Here is a 20460-nt window from a genome sequence, read left to right on the forward strand (position 1 = left end):
TCTACCAAAGTATCATCCAATCCATCCTATTGTACTGCTCCGTCTGTTTTTATAATGTGCTCACTGTCAAAAATCAGACTAAACTCACACGCATAACCAGGCCTGCTTGTAAAATCACTGGCCTACCTGCGTCCAACCTTTCTGAACTCAATAATAAGGCAGTTACATGGATTGCAATTTCAGTAAGTCTCACCCACTACAGGAAAACATCACTTCATTGCCCTCAGAACGCAGATAAAGGACACTGAGGTGAAGAAGGGCCCATTTTGAGAAAAGCCTGATGCCCGCAGTTATAGCCGTCCTAAACAACAGGCCCCCGCTGAGGATGCCATATATTGCTATGTTGTGCTCTGTGTGGTATTTTTACGATGTATTCTGTGTAGTAATCCGACGTTGTGCTCTGTGCAGTATTGTTCTGTCTGCTGGTAATGGGAGTCCAGGGGCTGGTCTGTGGAAAATAATTTCCCCTTGGGGACAGTAGAGTCTAAAGTCTTTTAAGTTTGAGCTGAAAATTCTGCTTTTTCCCCATAGATTATTAAAGTTGAAAGCTAGAAAACATGCTGCGGGTACTTTGTTTGGCGTAACAGGTTTGAATCCAATAGAAAATAAAAAAAATTATAAGATTATCCCCATTTATAGATCAAAGGTCTACCTTCCAAACCTAGACTTCCAATAAACTCATAAAAAATGCAAAGTATGTGCAGATGGTTGATGCATTTACAGACTACAAATGGTGGGACTGCTTAGTTGAGTTTGCAGCAATTATAATAATAAACAAATTTGATTTCTCAGTACTTGGCGTAAGGCTCGCCAATCAGGGTAAAAAGAGAAAATCTGCTGATTCCAATCTCTGGCCTGTTGACTGTTTCTCTTTCGGAAAAAAAGAGTTCAAGCTGGTGTGACCTGTTTTTTTTTAAGCTCAAAGTAGGGAGAAGTAATTTGCCTTCGAAGAGCACAAGATGTTTAAAGGATTCAAAAGCTTGCCCCATTCATATCCTAAGAGAAATGTTTTTTTTTTTTAAGTACTTAAAAAAAATTATAAAACTTGTAAACACCAGAGGAAACAAGTACAATGTATGGAGAAGTTAGTGGCCAAAGACCTGCAGCAGGACACACAAGTGTCAAACTCCACTCCTGCAACATTTAGATCAGTCTCTGCCTCAATACACATAATTAGTTCATTAGCAGGGCTGATTGGTAGAACTTGAGTGCATTTCATTCAGGTGTGTTGGACTCAGGACATGTCAAAAAATTGCAGGACTGGAGTTAGACAACCCTGCTTTACAGCATACACACACTTAAATAAGGCAAGACACACACACCGCACACTGTTACGTAAAATGTGTTCTGTATTCCAAGTCTCTCAAACTGACAGGTGGATGGCAGAAAATATCTTCCAAAAGCAGAAATACAATTACACCAAGTCAAAAATGTCACATTTTTTTTTAAAAAAAGAAGAAAAATCTACATCATACATAGTTTTCCATTTACTAAACCAAGATCCCGGCAGGGGAAGTTATCCCATTGTTCTTAATGGACTTAGTACCTCTGGAAACAGCCTGAATCTGATGTCGATCTACAAGCTCAGCATCCAGGCTGCAAAATAGAAGCTTTTTTTTTCAATTATTATTTCACTTTGACACCAAATGAATACTGAGTGCAGGCTAGAAAACCTGTTAAAAAGTTGTGATTGCCATTAGGACGCACTGCAGAGGAAGTAAGGGCTCATCAGTTGGCACAGTCACAGGAGAAAACAGGGAAGGCACTTAACATGGGGTCGTAGTGTTCCCCATGCAGCGACAGCAATGCACCGAGGTCCATGTTTGTGCACTGAGGAGGAACACAGTCTGCTGGGTCCAAGATTAAGATAACAAAATCACCAACCTGGGGATGTGTTAAGGGGAGAAAAACAAGAATATATTGGCTTAACTCAACTTCAAATGTGGTATCTGTGTGGGAGGTGGGTCTGCGCCTCTGTGATCTAACTTGACAGTTCGGATTGGAGTGAGCTGTGCAAGGCTTGAGTGGTGATTTTTAAATGCTTTTAGAGCTCTCCTAAGCAGAAATATGCCATAAAGGTGAGCAATCGCTGCCTCTCTAGGGAGGGATCTGACATATAAATAAACCCCCATCACCACCATCACTAATCTCCAACACAGAAGAACCCAGCCGGGAAGGAATAACAGTACGGCTGAGAAAAAGGAGAGAATTAAAAAATGCCTGAAAACACATGACTCTTAGGTTTCACAATTAGACATTCCCACCGAGGCACATTATCCAGAGAAGTGTCAAATACAAAGCTATAAATTCAAGTACTTTGTCATGTAAACACTCCAGACTATGATACATAATGGACTGTTGCCGGTTATTGTTCTTGTGCAACAATAAGACAACAGTGTGAGGAGAGAGAAAACTTTTAGACAAAAAAAAGCCTGCAGGACAACTTTTCAAGCTCTAAACTCAGCCCAGCTTCTGAAGATCTCTGTGGCTCCTTCAGAGCAGGACACACGAGCAACACTGGTCTCCTCTGCTGGGAACACTGGAATAGTTCATCTGTCTCACTATTTCTGCAAACAGTTCATCCACAGAGGTTTTATTTTTGGCTGAGGTCTCCATGAAGGGGCAGCTCCAGTCCTGGGCCAGCGCCTTGCCTTCTCCAGAAGACACCTCCCTCTCCCCCTCCAGGTCCACCTTGTTCCCCACCAGGATCATGGGCACTCTCTCGTACCTCTTCACCCGGATGATCTGATCCCTCATGGGCTTGATGTCCTGAAAGCTCTGCTGGTTCACCAGGCTGTAGACCAGTATGAAGCCCTGGCCGTTCTTGATGTACAGATCCCGCATGGAGGCGAACTGCTCGGTCCCGGCCGTGTCCAGGATCTCCAGCACCGACGGGGAAGAATCCACCTCGATCTCCTTTCTGTAGAAATCCTCTATCGTGGGGTCGTACTTTTCTATGAAGGAGCCCGTCACGAATTGGACCGTCAGCGCCGATTTACCGACTCCGCCCGAGCCCAACACGACCACTTTGTATTCCCTCATGGTTAAGGGGGTTAGAAGAGGAAACGCAGACACCTCCTTTTTCCTCGACGAAGCCTCCTCTCTGTCTCCCTCTATCTCGCTTCCACCCGCTCACCGGCCTCGATGTTTTCAAACCGAGCAGACCCCTCGTCGGGTAGCCGTCAAAATCGCACGCCGGGGCGAATCCTCCAAGGCTGCGGCAGCGCGGTGAGGCCCGCTGGGGGAGCAGATCCGAGGAGAGCGACCGCTCCTGGACATCAGCGTGGGGAATTAAAGCGCATTTTGATCGCGCTGTGTTGTGCAACGGTGCGGGGAAAAGCGTGATCGCGTCTCTGCAGTTGCATGGCGTTTCCTGCCCACATCCTCAGCTCGTCAAAAAAGCCAAGGCTCAGTTCCGTTTTCTTAAAGGAGCCGTCACCCGGACACCCCACCTCCCCTCCCGCGTCAGTCAGCGGGCCTGATGATCCGACTAACGCCGGGCTGGGTAGAGCTCACCTCGGAAGCCCCTCAGACACTCATTTAACCGGGTGAACTAATGAGGCCATTTCATCGATAATCAATTTGAAATGTCTGCTTCCGCGTTATGAGGACAGGCCGATCAGCTCTATTTAATGAGATGCAGTGCCTTGCAAAAGCATTCATACCCCTTGAACTTTTTCACATTTTGTCACCTGACAACCAAAAACCTTAATGTGTTTTATGTGGGCTTTATGTGGCGTGGCGCACAGCTATGAAGTGGATGTAACAGGATAGCCTATATGCACAAAATAAAATCCGATTAGTGTGAAAGACGTTTGAATTTTGCTCCCATGAGTCACTAGTTTGGAGAACAACATTTTAAACCATTTGTAGCCACACGTCTATCGGGGGTACATTTAAGTACAAAGTTATTCATACACCTGGCAGATATAAATTTCTAATTATTTTTCGTTCATTCAATTAAGAACGTTTGTTTCTGATAGGAAGAGGCAGGCATTCTTCAAAAATTAATACAATGTAAAATGAGTCAGTACAAATGTTTTTATGTACAGTTTAATTAACTAATATCTAATTCGGTGGTTTGATTAGGGTCAGCTGTCCATTTGGAAAACCTATTTGTGCCCAAGCTTTAACTCCCCAGTAGTTGATATTGAAACTGCATGTTTTAATATTTCCACATAATGTGTTTTCCTAATAAAGTCATTTCATTTGAGAAGTGCACCAGTACCTCTTGGAGCAAAACACCCCACAACATGATGCTCCCACCTCCATACATCACAACTGGGATGATGTGGTCATTGGAGTCAAACTCAGGAGTGCAACTGTAAACTAAAATCCAACTTTTCTGTTCCTTTTGGGAAAATGACTTCTTCATTGCTGATTAGTCTTTTAACCCATCTCAGGAAAAGAATAATTTCACTATGGATGTCTTTAACACCTTTACACACATTTTAAAGCAAAACATTTTCATCTCTGAAACTCAGAACCCATTTCTTTCCTGAACATGATATCTGGATATTTTCATGTTTATACTTGCATATACTAGTTTGAGCAGATGAAGGTATCTCTTTCATGCATCTGAAAATTGCACCTAAGGATGAATCAATCCACAGTTTTTTCCTGTTATCGTGATAGACTTCTTTGGACTTTTCCATCAAGTCAAACAAGGAAGCACAAGAGTGTGAGGTTTGCCTTAAAATGCATCCTCAGGTAAGCCTCTATTTAACAGATAATGTGAAGTAGCCCATCAGAAGCTCACAAAGCCATTATTAAAATATATAGTAATCTTAGTGTATGTAAGCCTGTGATTTTGAAGAAATTATCAATATTTTTTAAAGAAATTTAATATTTCAGAACTAACAAATACAAACAAATACAAAAGCTGAATCCAATTTAATAATCCGACAGTGAGAAACAAATGCTTTTGCGCTTTTTTAACAGTTTATGTACATTTTTTGTTTCAGCTGTACAGGGGCAGTTCAGCTTTTGTAGTAGCGGCACTACTACAAAATTGACCTACATATTTTAACAATTTTAATTGTGAATTTCCCACCCTAGATTGCAACAAAGTAATAAAAAAAAACCTTTTGGAGCCTTTCCTGAACATTAAAGTTTTGGCTACTATGACACTTGTCCTAAATTACCCTCCAAATCCAAAAATGCAAAGACACAAAGTTGCATGAGCAAATCAAATAGTTTTATTCAGATTTTTTTGTTTCATCCATACAGCAAGAGTCAATTATGGCAACAATAAAATGAGCATAAACAAATCTGGAGACAGAATAGTACATTATCATGTGACAGCTGTTAGCAAATACATAACTGGTGGGTGCGCTTACAAGTAAAAAGCAGTCAAAAGCGAACCTGTGCACCCAGCAGGGAAGAAAGACCTTGGTTGCAGCCAGAAGACATGAAAAGTCTTGTTTTTGAGAAAATGTTGCTTTGGTTATGTAGCGACTATACAAAGCAGCCTCAATAGAAAATTATTGACACTGGCTATTACATTCATTTTAAAGAGGAATTGCCAAATGTGCATTTGGTATGACGAGCCTTCACCTGCTGAGTGCACAGCTATGAAAAGCAAGAACAACTGCTTGTGAGTTAATGGGGACTCTATTTCTCTATCTGAACATATCTGAGGTGGACAAGTGCTAATATGTTATTATTATTTAAATAACTTGTTTGCTTGGAAACATTTGAGTAAGATGACTTGTTTTTAAAGTATTATTTCTTCACACTGTAGATGTTATCTACGGCATGTAGGACTTTAGAAACAAAAGAACTAACAATTTTTTTAAAAGTACTGTAGATCCTGTATTTTGAAGGCGTTGTCTTTCCTTATTTATCTACACAGCTTCTTTTGTTTACATGCAATCAAGTCAAACTTTAAATAGAGGATATTTTTTTATAGATTCATGTATCTACTGTACCATGGGACATTGCTTGTCCAGTAAATGAGTATATGGACCTTAATGGATATGTCATCCTATCAGAGGCATAGAGTTAGCATGACACGGGAAAATCCGCTCTCCTGCAACATTCCCCGGCATTACGAGCCACCTATAAAATAAGCGCATAGCTTTCTCTGAATGCATTGGCCAAGAAACTAGTGCCCTTCTCTGCAAGCAAATTTTAGCTGGTCTTCAAATTTAAGAATTTTAAATTAATCTAACAAAATTCCTCATAATTATAGATCTTTTTTCTTTTATTGAAAATAATATCTCATTATGATACACGTTTTTTTTCTCTGTTTATTTTACTATATACAGAAGTGCAAAAAGTTAACCTTTGTCCCTTAGGTTAGAACTCATTATCTGCAGCATGTCCGACTCTTCCCCAGTGGGGGCAAAATGTCTCGGCTTTCCTCACTCCAAATCTCAACAAACATCGACATCAATCTCACTGCTTGTTTGGGCCTGACATTCAGGGCAAACTTAATATTGAAAAAAAAACTACATATCTCTTTGAAATGGATACAGTAGAAAATATTTTTTTTTCCTCTCTAAAACATGGACAATCCATTTTTCTCAATACAATATAGTATGTTCAAACATGACATTGACATGTTACAAGGAAAATCAAAGCTTTTCCAATAATCATTTCATTCCTTGTATCAAAAAGTTTCTCATCAATAAAATTAACTGACAAATACAACAACAAATGAGAGACATCCAGCTATATGAATAAAGTGAGTATTTAAACACATTATCCTCTATATGGTTTGAAAAAGTTATGAATGTCATACTATCTTAACGTCTACAACGGCTATATGAATGATGTCAAGTAATAATATAGTAAGACAAAAAAAAAAAAGAATAATCTAAAACTACATACCTCAAATAGATTCAATTTTTTAAGTAGTACATAACACATAAATTTAGGAGAGTAATTGTTTTAGAGAGAGACAAACAAAACAAAAAAAAGCGGCTTGTGAGAACTATAAAACATCATTGGTGTTTTTCTTTTACCTGCATGGTGATTGAAAAGACATTTGATTGGGCACAGACCCATAAATTGTGATCTAAGGCTTTGTTAGGTACATAACATTGGTAAAAACACAGCACACGCTTCTGTGAAAACCTAAGAGGGCAAATAACCATAAAACACACACATGGAGGAAAGATAACTAACTTATTTCCTTATCTGTTTAATCCTCGACCTAAATGTGAGTAAGACTTAAGAGCAAATCTGTGCTTTGGTTTCATGGTGAGATCAACAAAAGTTTTATAGTTTACTTGAAATGCAAGTTGCATTCTGGCAAAAAAAGGAGAAGCTGAAACAGAATGAATCGACAAATTGAAGTGCACGCATGGTTTTTAAAGACCTACTCGACCTTTGGGCCTGTTGTTTTGAAATGGCTCAAAAGTGCTTGTTGGGGACACGGTTTTAGAGCTGCTCCTGTTTGAAAAGGAAGTGAATAAAGTAAAACATTGCCAATTAAAGCTACTCCCTCTATTTCCCCAGGCTTTAGAGCCGACGGATTTGATTAACAAATTATCCTGACAAATAAAAACACTAGTTCATTAAAAGAGTCAAGGCCGATTTTAGAAAAACCCTCCATTTTGATATAACAAAAAACAATCAAACAAATGAAACCCCACTTTCAAATCTAATTAATTCTAAAAAAAAAAAAGAAGATTGAAATAATAATAATAATAATAATAATAATAATAAACACTCACAATGGAGATTCTAAAAGAAAACAATACAAAAAGAGCCATACAAAAGTTTTACCTTCGGTAAACAAATAACACTGCTGAGATAACACTCTGGTTTTAGCTGTATGGCCTTGATGGCACATGACAAGGTGAGAAAAGCTAGCCTGGCTGTGCTTTCAAGGTACACAGGTATGTTGGTTTACCCAGAACATTCATATGTCCAAGACCCTCATTTTAACATCTAGTTTCACTAGTAGCCGTAAAACACAATACTGTACATGCCGAATGCATTTGGCAGAGGAAAAAAAAAGACAAAAAATATCTGGTATTATCGTTGTGCCTTTCAGATTTCAATTAAATTCAAGGTGCATATTTGCATTCTACATGTAAACTATGAGATATGGCTATCAATTAAAAGTAAATCAGGAAAAAAACAGGAAAAGGAAGGAAAAGTCTTGGTCTGTTAACGTACCAGCATTAGATGTTGTCTCATGTAACAACGCTCTTGACCTTCTGTGCATGCAGTAATGATAACAAGTAGAGCAAACTGAGTACTATGATTCAGTTAGACACAGAGGTATTTTGTGATTGTTTCCACCAACTTATCCTCTTCTTCTCGGCTGGACGTTGATTCTTACGGCAAATTCTTCTGGATATTGATATGTGGGAAGATGGCACAGATCGTGTGTTGTACCCTTGACGCATGTGACGAGTCCCTTGTAGTGGACAGGCTAAGAGATGGCTGACCCTCCTTGTCCCATTGCTTGACATTCTGAAGGTTATGTACAGAAAGGCTTAACTCTTTTGGCTTGGACAATGCCAGCACACATTCATTTGATCTGTAAGAGAAGACAGATTTGATTTAAGAAAGTTTGAAGAATTAAAGAAAATACAGTGCCTTGCAACATTTTTTATACCACTTGAATTGTTTAACATTTGTCATCTTAAATCCAAAAACTTCATTGTATTTTATTAGAATTGTACGTGCTGCAACACCACAAAGTGTTGCCTAATTGTAAAATGGAGGGAAAATAATTGTGGTGTTCATTAGTACTCAGCTCCACTTAGTCCACATTTTATGAATACACATTTTGCTCTAATTAAAGCTGTACGCAATTTGAGGTGTCTCTCTAACAACTTTGCACATCTAGTCCACTCTTCTTTGCTGAAAAGCATAGGATCAGTCAGACTGAAGGTTTTCTTCCACAGCTGCCCTGTATTTAGCTTCATCCATCTTCCAAACATCTCTGACCAGCTCCCCTCTCCAAAAAAAACAATCCCTACAGCATGATGCTGCCGCCACCGTGCTTCACCCTAGGGATGCTGTGTTCAGGATATGCAGTGTTTCCACTACATAGAGGATTTTGTTTGTAGATCAAATAGTTTAATTTTTGGTCTCATCTAACCAAACCCCTTCTTCCACATGTCTGCTGTGTCCCCTACATGGCTTCTTTTAAAGTTTTCCTGCCAACACACCTGAGCTGTAGAACTCTGCAGCTCCTCAGTTACCATGGACCTTCTTGCCGTTTCTCTATTGAATGTTCCAGTTGAAGTTTAGACCATTCTTTTTCCATTTTTTGGGTGGTGGATTGAACATTTCACTATGTGAAACACTATCATAAAGCCTTGAAATGTTTTCATAACCATGCTTTAAACTCAACAACTGTCTCCCTGGCCTATCTAATGTGTTCCTTGTTCTTGGTGATGTTATTCTTCACTGATGTTCTCTAACAAACCTCTGAGATCCTCATAAAACAACTACACTAATACTAACACATACTTATGGTTGGACCCTATTTACTGATTAGGTGCCTTGTGAAGGCAAGCTGTGGCACAGAATTTTGTTTAGAGTTATCAGAGTAAAAGGGGCCTGAATACAAATGTACAACACACGTTTTAGATGTTTATTTGTAAGCATTTCTCTTTTACTTGACAAATATGCAGCTATTTTTGCTGGTCTGTCATATAAACTCCCAATAAAATACACTGAAGCTTAAGGTTGTCACATGACCTTATTGTGGAATATTTATAAAAAGTATGGATAATGTTGTAAAGCACCGTATTAACTGACACTCTATGCCCATAGAGTTGAAAGACAATATTAAACCAGAGCTAATGTGAGTCACATAAAAAATCCTAAAAACTTGGAATGAATACACAGAATAAAATCATTGAAATAGAAACTCACTGTTCTTAAGAGGAACTACATTTGAGTCAAGTACTTGTGACTACTCAGATGATCTGCAGATATTATTGGAATCTGGTGATAGAAAACAAGAGACCAAATGAAGCATGTCAAACCGAAAGCACACAAAGTGAGCTTTGGCCTCTAAGCAAACATAGATCAGCACAATGTAACCACATCCTCTCTGAGCCCTTTGCTGAAAAGAGACAAAGTTAAGAAGATAGAACAAGCTATTTTGCTACATTCGGGGCACAGCCAATGCAGGTTTGTCATACAAAGGACAAATAGTTCAAACAAGACATAAAGGAAGGGTGAGATGGGAGGGTTGGATGGGAAACTCTCAGTTAGGTGGCTTTCCCCATGCAAATTAAGTCCTCCATGTTGTTGACCTTCACCCCTCAATCAGATATGGAAAACATATTGTAATAATGCGTAACATATTGATTGATACTTAATTATTTTCCCTAAAAACTTTTATCCTGGATAAAATATCTTCAACAGAATTGAAATCAGACTGTTGCAACATTGCAGTATTTAATTTTATTTAAAAATGTATAAATTCCAGATTTTAAACACAAAGAAAATAGTAAAGCTTTGCTTTTTGTGCTGGAAGCGGCTGCAAAAAAAGCAAAAAACAAAAACAAAAGTAAGCCAAGCACCAAAGGGGCACAGACAGCGACTACTGCACAAGCTGTGCAAAAAGGCTCTCAAAAATGTTAAAAAAATTAAACAAATGAAAAAGAGAGAACTACCTCATACATACCAATTGCATGTATTCGTTGGTAGTCAACTTTGATAAGGAAGAGTCCTCAACGGTGGAAAGGACAAAAATCAAGGTTACAATGAGGACACAGAATAAATATACATCAGATACTTTAGAGAAAAAATGATTATGGTTATAATTAACTGACATAGCCTAAAGAGAAATTTTGTCATAATGTGTTAAGACATTTAATATGGCATGTTGGACTAGTGTAGGCCAACAAGAGGGAGTACTGCTTTCTACCCAACCCACCCATTGTAAGACACAAGCATTCCAACTCTGTCAATGTGCACAGATTAGATAGATAGATAGATAGATAGATAGATAGATAGATAGATAGATAGATAGATAGATAGATAGATAGATAGATAGATAGATAGATAGATAGATAGATAGATAGATAGATAGATAGATAGATAGATAGATAGATAGATAGATAGATAGATAGATAGATAGATAGATAGATAGATAGATAGATAGATAGATAGATAGATAGATAGATAGATAGATAGTGGGAGAGGTGCAAACCTGATTGGTGGAGGCAGTTGCGAAGGGAACGCTTGTGGCAGATGTGGTGGCTGCGGACACCGTGGCTGGGTTACCACCGTGCATCATGGGAACTTTTTTCGGAGGGAAAATCATGTAAGCATAAATACACATAGGAGCAGAGTAGCCACATACAAACCAGGCAAATAAAAAGGAAGGAAAGTGTAAGAGGGGGGTGGAGTATGGCTGGTCCCAAGTGGGATTCGATTTAACTAGTTCCCCAGTCTTCCCTCTGCCAACACAGATTTAAACCTCTTGTTTTAATAATTTCTTGTGATGGAGAGTGAATATAACTACTGGTTCTTGCATGCATATTGACGCATATTGGTACAATTTAAATGAATTATACAGCTTTATTTTCTTTCTGCACATAACTTAAAAAGTTCACATAAAAATGTTGCATTACTCTTCATAAAGTAATAATGGCAGAGGAAATGAAGGGGAAAGTTATAATTGAATTCCCTTAGCATTGTTTAGGTTTTGAAAGGGGCCAATCTAGTCAGACCGGTTCCAAAAGATTCATTACAAGCGTGAAGACGACCGTTCAAGCAGTGTATGAGCACACAAGGGAACTTACAAAGCATAGGTCGGTTATACCAGTGCTGTATTCAGCAACAGTTGTTTAAACAAAATTCAGCTTCACACCATTCATTTTCCACTTTGTGGACTTCAGTTCACAACAACAGCAACTCTCAGGTCACCAAAATGAAAAATGAGCCATAAATCCAAATTATAACTTTTACTGGACAGTTTGATTTTGATGACCAATGACCCAGACACGAGGTAACAGAAAGGAAAAAAACAACTGAAGAAGGAAAAGCTGGAACCTACCAATGCTGGCTGCAGGTGTCATGCACAATATTGAGCCTGCCCATCATGCAGTGCAACAGGAAGTGGATTGGGTAGGGAAGAGAAATCAAAACAGCCCATCACAAGATTCGTTAGAGGGAAGGGAGAGATAACGTGGGAGAAAAGGTTAATATTTCTCAAACACAGACATCAGAGACTGGAGCAGGTTGAGACTTTTGTCTGCAGGGTAGTTTAAGAGTTTGTAATTTGCTAAGCGCAATAGGAAACGAATCAATATAATCACAGAACATCAAATACACATTCTAGCATTGAGCCCAAAGCAAAGTCCCAGAATCACGAGTGAACCCCCTGTGGACTATTACGGTACAGTCTGCCATGTTTTTTCATATTATATTTAATGTTTAGCTAATTTCATTATTAACACTAAACTCTATTGGTAGATATTCAGTTTCATTAATCAATTATTAGGAAGAAAGATATTCCAACCCCATCTTATTCCCTAGAGGCCATGCAATGCCATACAAAGCACGTATTTAAGCTTTTCCCCTTAAACTACAATAAAATACACATGCAGTACCTTTCACAAGTTATCATTTCAGTTGAACCTTACAACATTTTGCCACATTACAACCTGTATTTAGAAAGGTTTGGCATGCAATTGTATTTCCTCCACCATGTTTCATGGTAGAGATGGTGGTTTGGGGGCAAGGTTCTCCAACTCCAGTCCTTGAAAACAACTGTCCTGCATCCTTTAATTGCTCTAATATGCCTAAATCAAAGGAATGTCTCATTATCAGTCTGCTGAACTTGCTGCCATTGTTTACCTGGGTGTGTTAGAGCCCCCTGGTTTAGAGGGATGTACAGTGTGAGTTTTCTCCCAAATGACATTTGTGTTTGAGCTCATCCAGAGCTACCACGAGTCTCTTGGCTGCTTCTCTGATTAATGCTCTTCTTGCCACAGCTGTAAAGGAAGGCCATGACTTCATGGGTCTGCACTAGGCCATATTTTGACATAGAGGGGAACTTATTAAGTATTTAGTGCTTAGGTGAAATCAGAAGATTGCATTAGACCTTCATTTAGGGTATAAAATGGGGTGAAAAACAAATATACACCAAACCTGTGATTTTTATTTGTGAAATGCTAAAAAAACCATGCCTCAGCTTGTTTTCATTTAACAATTAAGCAATCAGTTTTAGTCTGTTACAACCCCCTACCCAGACAAACATAATGCAGTTTAGGATTACATTATGACGAAATGTGGAAAAGTTCAAGTGCTACAAAAACCTTTGCAAGCCACTGAATGTGTAAATCTATGTTGGTTCGAAGTGGAAGTTGTTCTTTAATTAATTCTGTAATTTCCTCCTGGCTGATGCAATATTTGAACTATTGTGACTAAGATGAACTGTGCTGCAATCTATCACCCTGCCAAACCCCAGCCAAGCAAAGGAGCCAGGTTAGATTGATCCACCATCCACTGGCTGATTGCTTCAGAAGCCATACCTGATGGAAGGAAAGCAGCCTGCTGCTGAAACTGCATGCTGGCCAGGGCTTGTTGGTACTGAAGCATGCCGGTGTTAAACATGGCTGTGGCCCCGTTGGCCTTCTCCAGGGCTGCCCGCTTTGGGAGGGGAGCCATGACACTAGGGGTGATGCCCTGCCCATCCACATGGAGGGAGGACAGTGAGAAAGAAGATAAAAAAGCAGATATAGACAGAAAGGGGCGTGTGGAATTAGAGAAGGTGTGTTAGAAAGAGGCAAAAACAGGGAAGGAAACAAAACAAAAAAAAGTTAGAAAACATCAGAGAAACAGAGTCACAACATCTTTGTGTGTACAACAATTACAGTATCATATCATCAGTAGCAAGCAAGCAGCAGTCTGACACAAATACTATACAAGCAGGAGCATGATGCCTACTGGAGCTATAAGCTGACAGGCATTTATTAATTACATAGGCTTTATTATTAACTTTACACTCATAAGGCTGATTAATTAAGCAAGCATTAACTATTAAAACAATGAGGCTGCTAACGAGGTGGAACAGGTAGTAAGCACAGAGAAAGGGAGGCTGCACTGCTAGCTCCATGATAAACTGTGTAAGCCATGTTTAAGTGATGGTTCACTCTCAGAAAAAAAAAAATCAAAAATGGCTCAAAACCAAGAAAAAATTTTATGTTTTTGCAAAGCAAAACACTGACACATCTTGGCATTAGGCCATTATTGACTTCTGATTATTTGTGACAAGATCAGGAGATGAGTGAACTATCAGTTTTTACAAATAACCTGTTAAGGTGGGATCACTCCTGTTTGGTTAATCTAGCCCCCACCCAGATCCATATCACATGCATTTGCCACACAAACATGCACACATTTGATTGACACTAACATTTAGACACAAGACAGAAGCCATGCCAGTTTAACAGAAGCTCCACTTCCCAACCCTCGCTAACGTTTGTTAAATAGGCTGCGAGGGATGAAATGACTGTGGCTTTCTATCATAACATGCACCACTTAATTTGCGTTTTTATGCTAACTGACGCAACCGTTTGAACTCCCAACAGGCCACAATCATTTTATCACAAACAGCAATAATAGAGTAACAAGAGGAAAAAGAACACACATTACACTGAGACGAACAGTATAAAAAATAGTTAGGTATTTTTGGTTAAAACACTGCAGCACAACAAAGCCACATGCGTGCCAAGCTAAAAGGTGAAAGGTCATAGTACCAGGTCAAAGGTTGCGTCGAGGGGTCGCTTCAGTGATTTGACAGCCGACTGAGTCTTAATTAGCAGGCAGCGAGCACATGATGGCAATGGGCCAATGGGGTTCAAGCGCATTAACATAAACCAGCAAGCAGAGGTGCATCATGGGGGCAGCAGTGCAGTTTGGGTACAGGTGAGAAAAACAAAACAAATAAAAAACAAATCATTGAAATGCAATATACAAGGGGGATAACAGGGCTAAGGCATGCACAGTGTGGACATTAGCTCTACTACTCAACGGTTAAATCATCATCAGCGAGATGATAACTACTGATCTACAGTGGTTATTTTTACACAGGAATAAATGAAAACAGAAAATTATTCAACCAATATTTGTAAAGAATCTCAGCAAATCAGCAGCAAAATGTATAGAGGCTTATTTCACAATTTTTCTGTTTCAGTGTGCACATTGTTGTCAAGTTGACATTACAATGATTCACCCCCATGTTCTCTGTATTGCTGTACCACTAAAAGCACGTTGAGATTAACAGACGTGTTGCTGCGCTAGTATTCACCGGCACCGTTACAGCAGGAAAAGACAGAAGGCACAATGAATCGTTTTAAATAATATCAAGAGGAAGAGAAGTTGTAGGTAGGAACAACAGAAACAATGGAGTCATAAATGAGGCCAGGCTGAGAGAGAGAGAGAGAGAGAGAGAGAGAGAGAAACAGGGATAGAACAGGAAGTGGACTTTCTGCTCGTGGTCTGAGATGAACAAGGAACGAAACAAACGGTTTGACAAATGAGGAAGGAAAATGTTTGACATGACAGTAGTCCTGGCTACAGTACGCTATTGTCTTGTCCTTCTTCATGTCATCCAGCACTGAGCAGATTTTACCCAAACCAACATGCAGACCATTTAATATTTGACCTGGCAAAAGCAGAACTGAAAATGTTACACAAAAACCAATTAGGAAGGTGAGACATGTTCAAACATGAAGGTGATTATGAGTCAAAGGGCATAAACTCTGCAGGTACTTTATCTTAACACAGATAGGCTTGCTTTGAATATAGCACTTGCTCTGTCTTCTCTAGGTTTAAATGAGTGCAACCTTGCTAAAAGCAAATTCTCACCATGGCCGCGGCAGCTGTGGCCTGGTTCACCTGATGCTGGGTGGCCTTAATTTTGGCCTGCAGGTGGGCTGGAGGGTGAAAGTACTTGCACTTTTCCCTGGTGCAGCGACCCTTGATGTAATCCATGCAGACGGTGACGGTGTTGTCATTGGTGTCGATCATGGTGCTGTCTGCAGGGTGAGCGAAGCGGCACTCGCCCTCCCCCCGAGCACAGTTTCCCCTCTGATACTCCCGACACACCTAAACGAGACAGAAGAAGAATAATTAAATAATATGCTAAAAAAATAGATATGCATTGAATGATCTAACAGCTTTTATTTGAATTTAGAAAATAACAATGACATGTGCCGCTACTAAAATAATATCATGTATGATTAGAAGTTATTATAATACTATCCATCACATCTATTTTGATATTAATTTATAGCTATAAACAATCAGTAGTACTTTTAAAATGTTTTTAGCGCACAATATTATCCCTTTTTGCCATTCTGCTTGGTATAGTAGCATAGTTTTCATCATAACAAGCTGAAATTAGCTATGTAATTAGACAGGTTATCTGCTCAGGTAGCCAGCTTGCAGTCATCTGCTTTACAGACACGCTGCTGGAAGCTTGGCAGCTGTGGTTACTGTAAATACAGTGACCGGTTGCATATACAGGTCCTTCTCAAAATATTAGCATATTGTGATAAAGTTCATTATTTTCCATAATGTCATGATGAAAATTTAACATTCAAATATTTTAGATTCATTGCACACTAACTGAAATATTTCAGGTCTTTTATTGTCTTAATACGGATGATTTTGGCATACAGCTCATTAAAACCCAAAATTCCTATCTCACAAAATTAGCATATCATTAAAAGGGTCTCTAAACGAGCTATGAACCTAATCATCTGAATCAACGAGTTAACTCTAAACACCTGCAAAAGATTCCTGAGGCCTTTAAAACTCCCAGCCTGGTTCATCACTCAAAACCCCAATCATGGGTAAGACTGCCGACCTGACTGCTGTCCAGAAGGCCACCATTGACACCCTCAAGCAAGAGGGTAAGACACAGAAAGAAATTTCTGAACGAATAGGCTGTTCCCAGAGTGCTGTATCAAGGCACCTCAGTGGGAAGTCTGTGGGAAGGAAAAAGTGTGGCAGAAAACGCTGCACAACGAGAAGAGGTGACCGGACCCTGAGGAAGATTGTGGAGAAGGGCCGATTCCAGACCTTGGGGGACCCGCGGAAGCAGTGGACTGAGTCTGGAGTAGAAACATCCAGAGCCACCGTGCACAGGCGTGTGCAGGAAATGGGCTACAGGTGCCGCATTCCCCAGGTCAAGCCACTTTTGAACCAGAAACAGCGGCAGAAGCGCCTGACCTGGGCTACAGAGAAGCAGCACTGGACTGTTGCGCAGTGGTCCAAAGTACTTTTTTCGGATGAAAGCAAATTCTGCATGTCATTCGGAAATCAAGGTGTCAGAGTCTGGAGGAAGACTGGGGAGAAGGAAATGCCAAAATGCCAGAAGTCCAGTGTCAAGTATCCACAGTCAGTGATGGTCTGGGGTGCCGTGTCAGCTGCTGGTGTTGGTCCACTGTGTTTTATCAAGGGCAGGGTCAATGCAGCTAGCTATCAGGAGATTTTGGAGCACTTCATGCTTCCATCTGCTGAAAAGCTTTATGGAGATGAAGATTACATTTTTCAGCACTTCCTGGCACCTGCTCACAGTGCCAAAACCACTGGTAAATGGTTTACTGACCATGGTATCACTGTGCTCAATTGGCCTGCCAACTCTCCTGACCTGAACCCCATAGAGAATCTGTGGGATATTGTGAAGAGAACGTTGAGAGACTCAAGACCCAACACTCTGGATGAGCTAAAGGCCGCTATCGAAGCATCCTGGGCCTCCATAAGACCTCAGCAGTGCCACAGGCTGATTGCCTCCATGCCACGCCGCATTGAAGCAGTCATTTCTGCAAAAGGATTCCCGACCAAGTATTGAGTGCATAACTGTACATGATTATTTGAAGGTTGACGTTTTTTGTATTAAAAACACTTTTCTTTTATTGGTCGGATGAAATATGCTAATTTTGTGAGATAGGAATTTTGGGTTTTCATGAGCTGTATGCCACAATCATCCGTATTAAGACAATAAAAGACCTGAAATATTTCAGTTAGTGTGCAATGAATCTAAAATATATGAATGTTAAATTTTCATCATGACATTATGGAAAATAATGAACTTGATCACAATATGCTAATATTTTGAGAAGGACCTGTATTACTCTTTTTGTTTTCTAGAAAACAATATAGCCTTCTTAAAAACATCTGACCGGCAGTGTGCAGCAACCGGAGGCAGCAATGCCCTACTCTTTGCTCCATAGAAGAAATAATTTTTTAGGCATCTCATTAAACAGGCTTTAAACAGCTGTAAGCATATTTTAGAGTTTTTGAAACTGTAACTTATAAAATTGCATTTTTGGTAAACCTGGATGCAGGTAACTGTCCAAAGTCTAGGATGAGCCAAAATGTAACAGAAGGAGTAAAAAAAACAACTTGAAAAAGCACAGTTTTAATAACAAAAATCAGCAGTTGGAAAAATGTATAAATAAAGCTGTGTGATACCTCTACAAAGTCAACTGCTCAGTTGCTGGTATTTGCTGAAGCAACCCATAATAAAGTTACAGTCGGTAATGTAATACCTGTTAAAAACATTATAATTTTGGACATTTTAAATGTAATGCAACCAATAATGTAATAACTTACCAGATGTATGATACATTGGTATTAGTGTAGTAGTAAAATAGTCGTTTAAAAATGTAATAACTGCAGCTGATAATAATATAACGCATAAATAGGATGGCGTTTCTTGGAAACAGAATTTTTTGCTGTTTTTCAGCATTCTGCTTATCAAAAATAGGTGGATGACATAGTTCTCTTATTCCTTCATCAGGGACACACACTAAGTAAAGTTGTTTCTCCTTAATTAAGAATTCTAATTCTAATTCTAAGCTAATTTGAGAATTATATATGTTATAAACAAATATTTTTTTTTAAATATTTTTTATTAAGTTAGATGTGTAAATTGATCATTTAATTTCTGGATGAATATTTAAATAATTTCCATGAAGTGCATTTGGTAGTTAGATCACTTAGAAGAATGTGCTAGAGTTCAGGAAAAGAAAATGGTGTACATTTGTTGCATAGTTACTTCATTTTTAAAGATTATTGGCCTTAAAAGCATATTGTTGGCAAGGTATTACGTTACTGGCTTTATTACACTTAAAATGGCCCAAATTATTAGTTATTTGCCATTATGACATTATTGGTTGCCATATTTGCTCAAAGCATTGGATGAGTAATTTTAAGCCGGTAAAGGAGGCTTTAAGTAAATGTCTTTTCAGAACGTTGGAAAAACACCTGTTTAACCAGCATGTTTTCTGCTTTAACACAGTTAAGACATTGTTAAAGGTAAACTTTTATCCAGTATGACAAAACAAGATATGCTCTGAGTTTAATCCTCAGAATCTTTTCAAGTCTACCTATAAGACAGCAGAGGGCAGCACTTGTCTTTTAAATATGACCTAAAAGCTTTTGCTGTGTATGCCTCTCCTTACAACTAACATATGAACCCACAACCCAGAAATGAAATTTGCTAAATATGCTAATGCAACACTGAAAATGTTTCAACTGCACATGGAGTGTTTTTTTTCTTCCATTACAGGAAAGAGTCAGTTTCTTTTGCTTGCTGTTGTTTTGAAATTACTGGTAGCCTGGGAACAGTTGGTGCTCTCTATTTAAACAAATGCAGTTTCCACACAACTTCAGACTTCGTTCTGGTGATTAGTGCCATACAAAAGTTCAAAGGCAACTGCGACATGAAGGACAACTTCTCTTGTGACTCAGATCTTAGAGTAAAAAAATAGTAATATTTGGTTTATTAACGTTTCTCTTCTATTAGGCCTGTAGCATTTCCATTTACTCTCTGCATAAAGCAGATTTTAAAAGTATTAACTTTTTATTAGGATGCAGTAGATTCCTATCTATAAAAACACATTTTCCCCCCAAAACAAAATGTTGAGAAATAAACTTGTACCCATTAGTTTTTCTGTTACCTCAAGCCTGTCTGTTCTCAGCAGTTTCTGGGCTGCAGCAGCAGCAGCATTAGGAACTTGGCTGACGGTGGGGCTGGAGGCCATAAGCATTTGGGTGCTGGGCAGGATCTCTGGAGGCATCAGGCCCGGAGACACAGGGCTCAGGTAGGGATTAAAGGCTGCAGCGGCAGCAGCTGCTGCTGCGCTGGCGTTGGTGGCCAGTCCTGGTGTCACTGAAAACATAGGCTGGAGCAGAAACAACCAAAGGTCAAATTTAAGTGTAGTAGATAAGATTGAAACAAATGGTAAAAAAAACACAAAAACCAAAAGCTGAAGAGAAAGGACGCTACGTAAAAGTTACGCTAAAGTATTCATACTTGAACGTTTTCACATTTGTAACTTAGAAACACAAACTTCCATGTCAATGTTTTATTGACCATGTTTTATTGTGATTTGATCTGATAGACCAACACAAAGAAGTGGATATTTGTGCAACGGAAAGAAAATGATTTACAGTTTTCAACTTGTTTTTACATGCAAAAATTCTGAAAAGTTATTATGTGCATTTGTTTCCAGC

At 39.1% G+C, this 20460-nt stretch overlaps 2 protein-coding genes across 18 annotated transcripts in view; both read right to left on the reverse strand.

Moving 5' to 3' along the window:
• Positions 1-1326: 1326 nt before the first annotated feature.
• On the reverse strand, positions 1327-4142 carry LOC124870523 (ras-related protein Rap-2b-like). The gene has a single exon (XM_047369258.1). The coding sequence runs from the start codon at positions 3040-3042 to the stop codon at positions 2494-2496; it is 549 nt and encodes a 182-aa protein (XP_047225214.1). The 5' UTR covers positions 3043-4142; the 3' UTR covers positions 1327-2493.
• A 1033-nt stretch (positions 4143-5175) lies between these two features.
• Positions 5176-20460, reverse strand: part of mbnl1 (muscleblind-like splicing regulator 1) — a 51355-nt gene continuing 36070 nt past the window's right edge. For 6 of the 17 annotated variants that reach the window (XM_047367233.1, XM_047367232.1, XM_047367229.1 and 3 more), the window contains 9 exons: positions 19905-20129; positions 15802-16041; positions 14691-14744; positions 13464-13617; positions 11984-12019; positions 11135-11226; positions 10607-10651; positions 9847-9918; positions 5176-8497 (listed from right to left, as the gene is read on the reverse strand). In XM_047367233.1, the coding sequence (XP_047223189.1) occupies positions 9862-9918; positions 10607-10651; positions 11135-11226; positions 11984-12019; positions 13464-13617; positions 14691-14744; positions 15802-16041; positions 19905-20129 (903 nt within the window). In that variant the 3' untranslated portion in view covers positions 5176-8497; positions 9847-9861. The remainder of the gene's footprint in view (positions 8498-9846; positions 9919-10606; positions 10652-11134; positions 11227-11983; positions 12020-13463; positions 13618-14690; positions 14745-15801; positions 16042-19904; positions 20130-20460) is intronic. The other 11 variants (XM_047367235.1, XM_047367239.1, XM_047367240.1 and 8 more) reach the window with 11 other exon arrangements.

The sequence above is a fragment of the Girardinichthys multiradiatus genome, chromosome 6, assembly GCF_021462225.1.
Source record: "Girardinichthys multiradiatus isolate DD_20200921_A chromosome 6, DD_fGirMul_XY1, whole genome shotgun sequence".
In the NCBI taxonomy this organism is placed as follows: Eukaryota; Metazoa; Chordata; class Actinopteri; order Cyprinodontiformes; family Goodeidae; genus Girardinichthys; species Girardinichthys multiradiatus.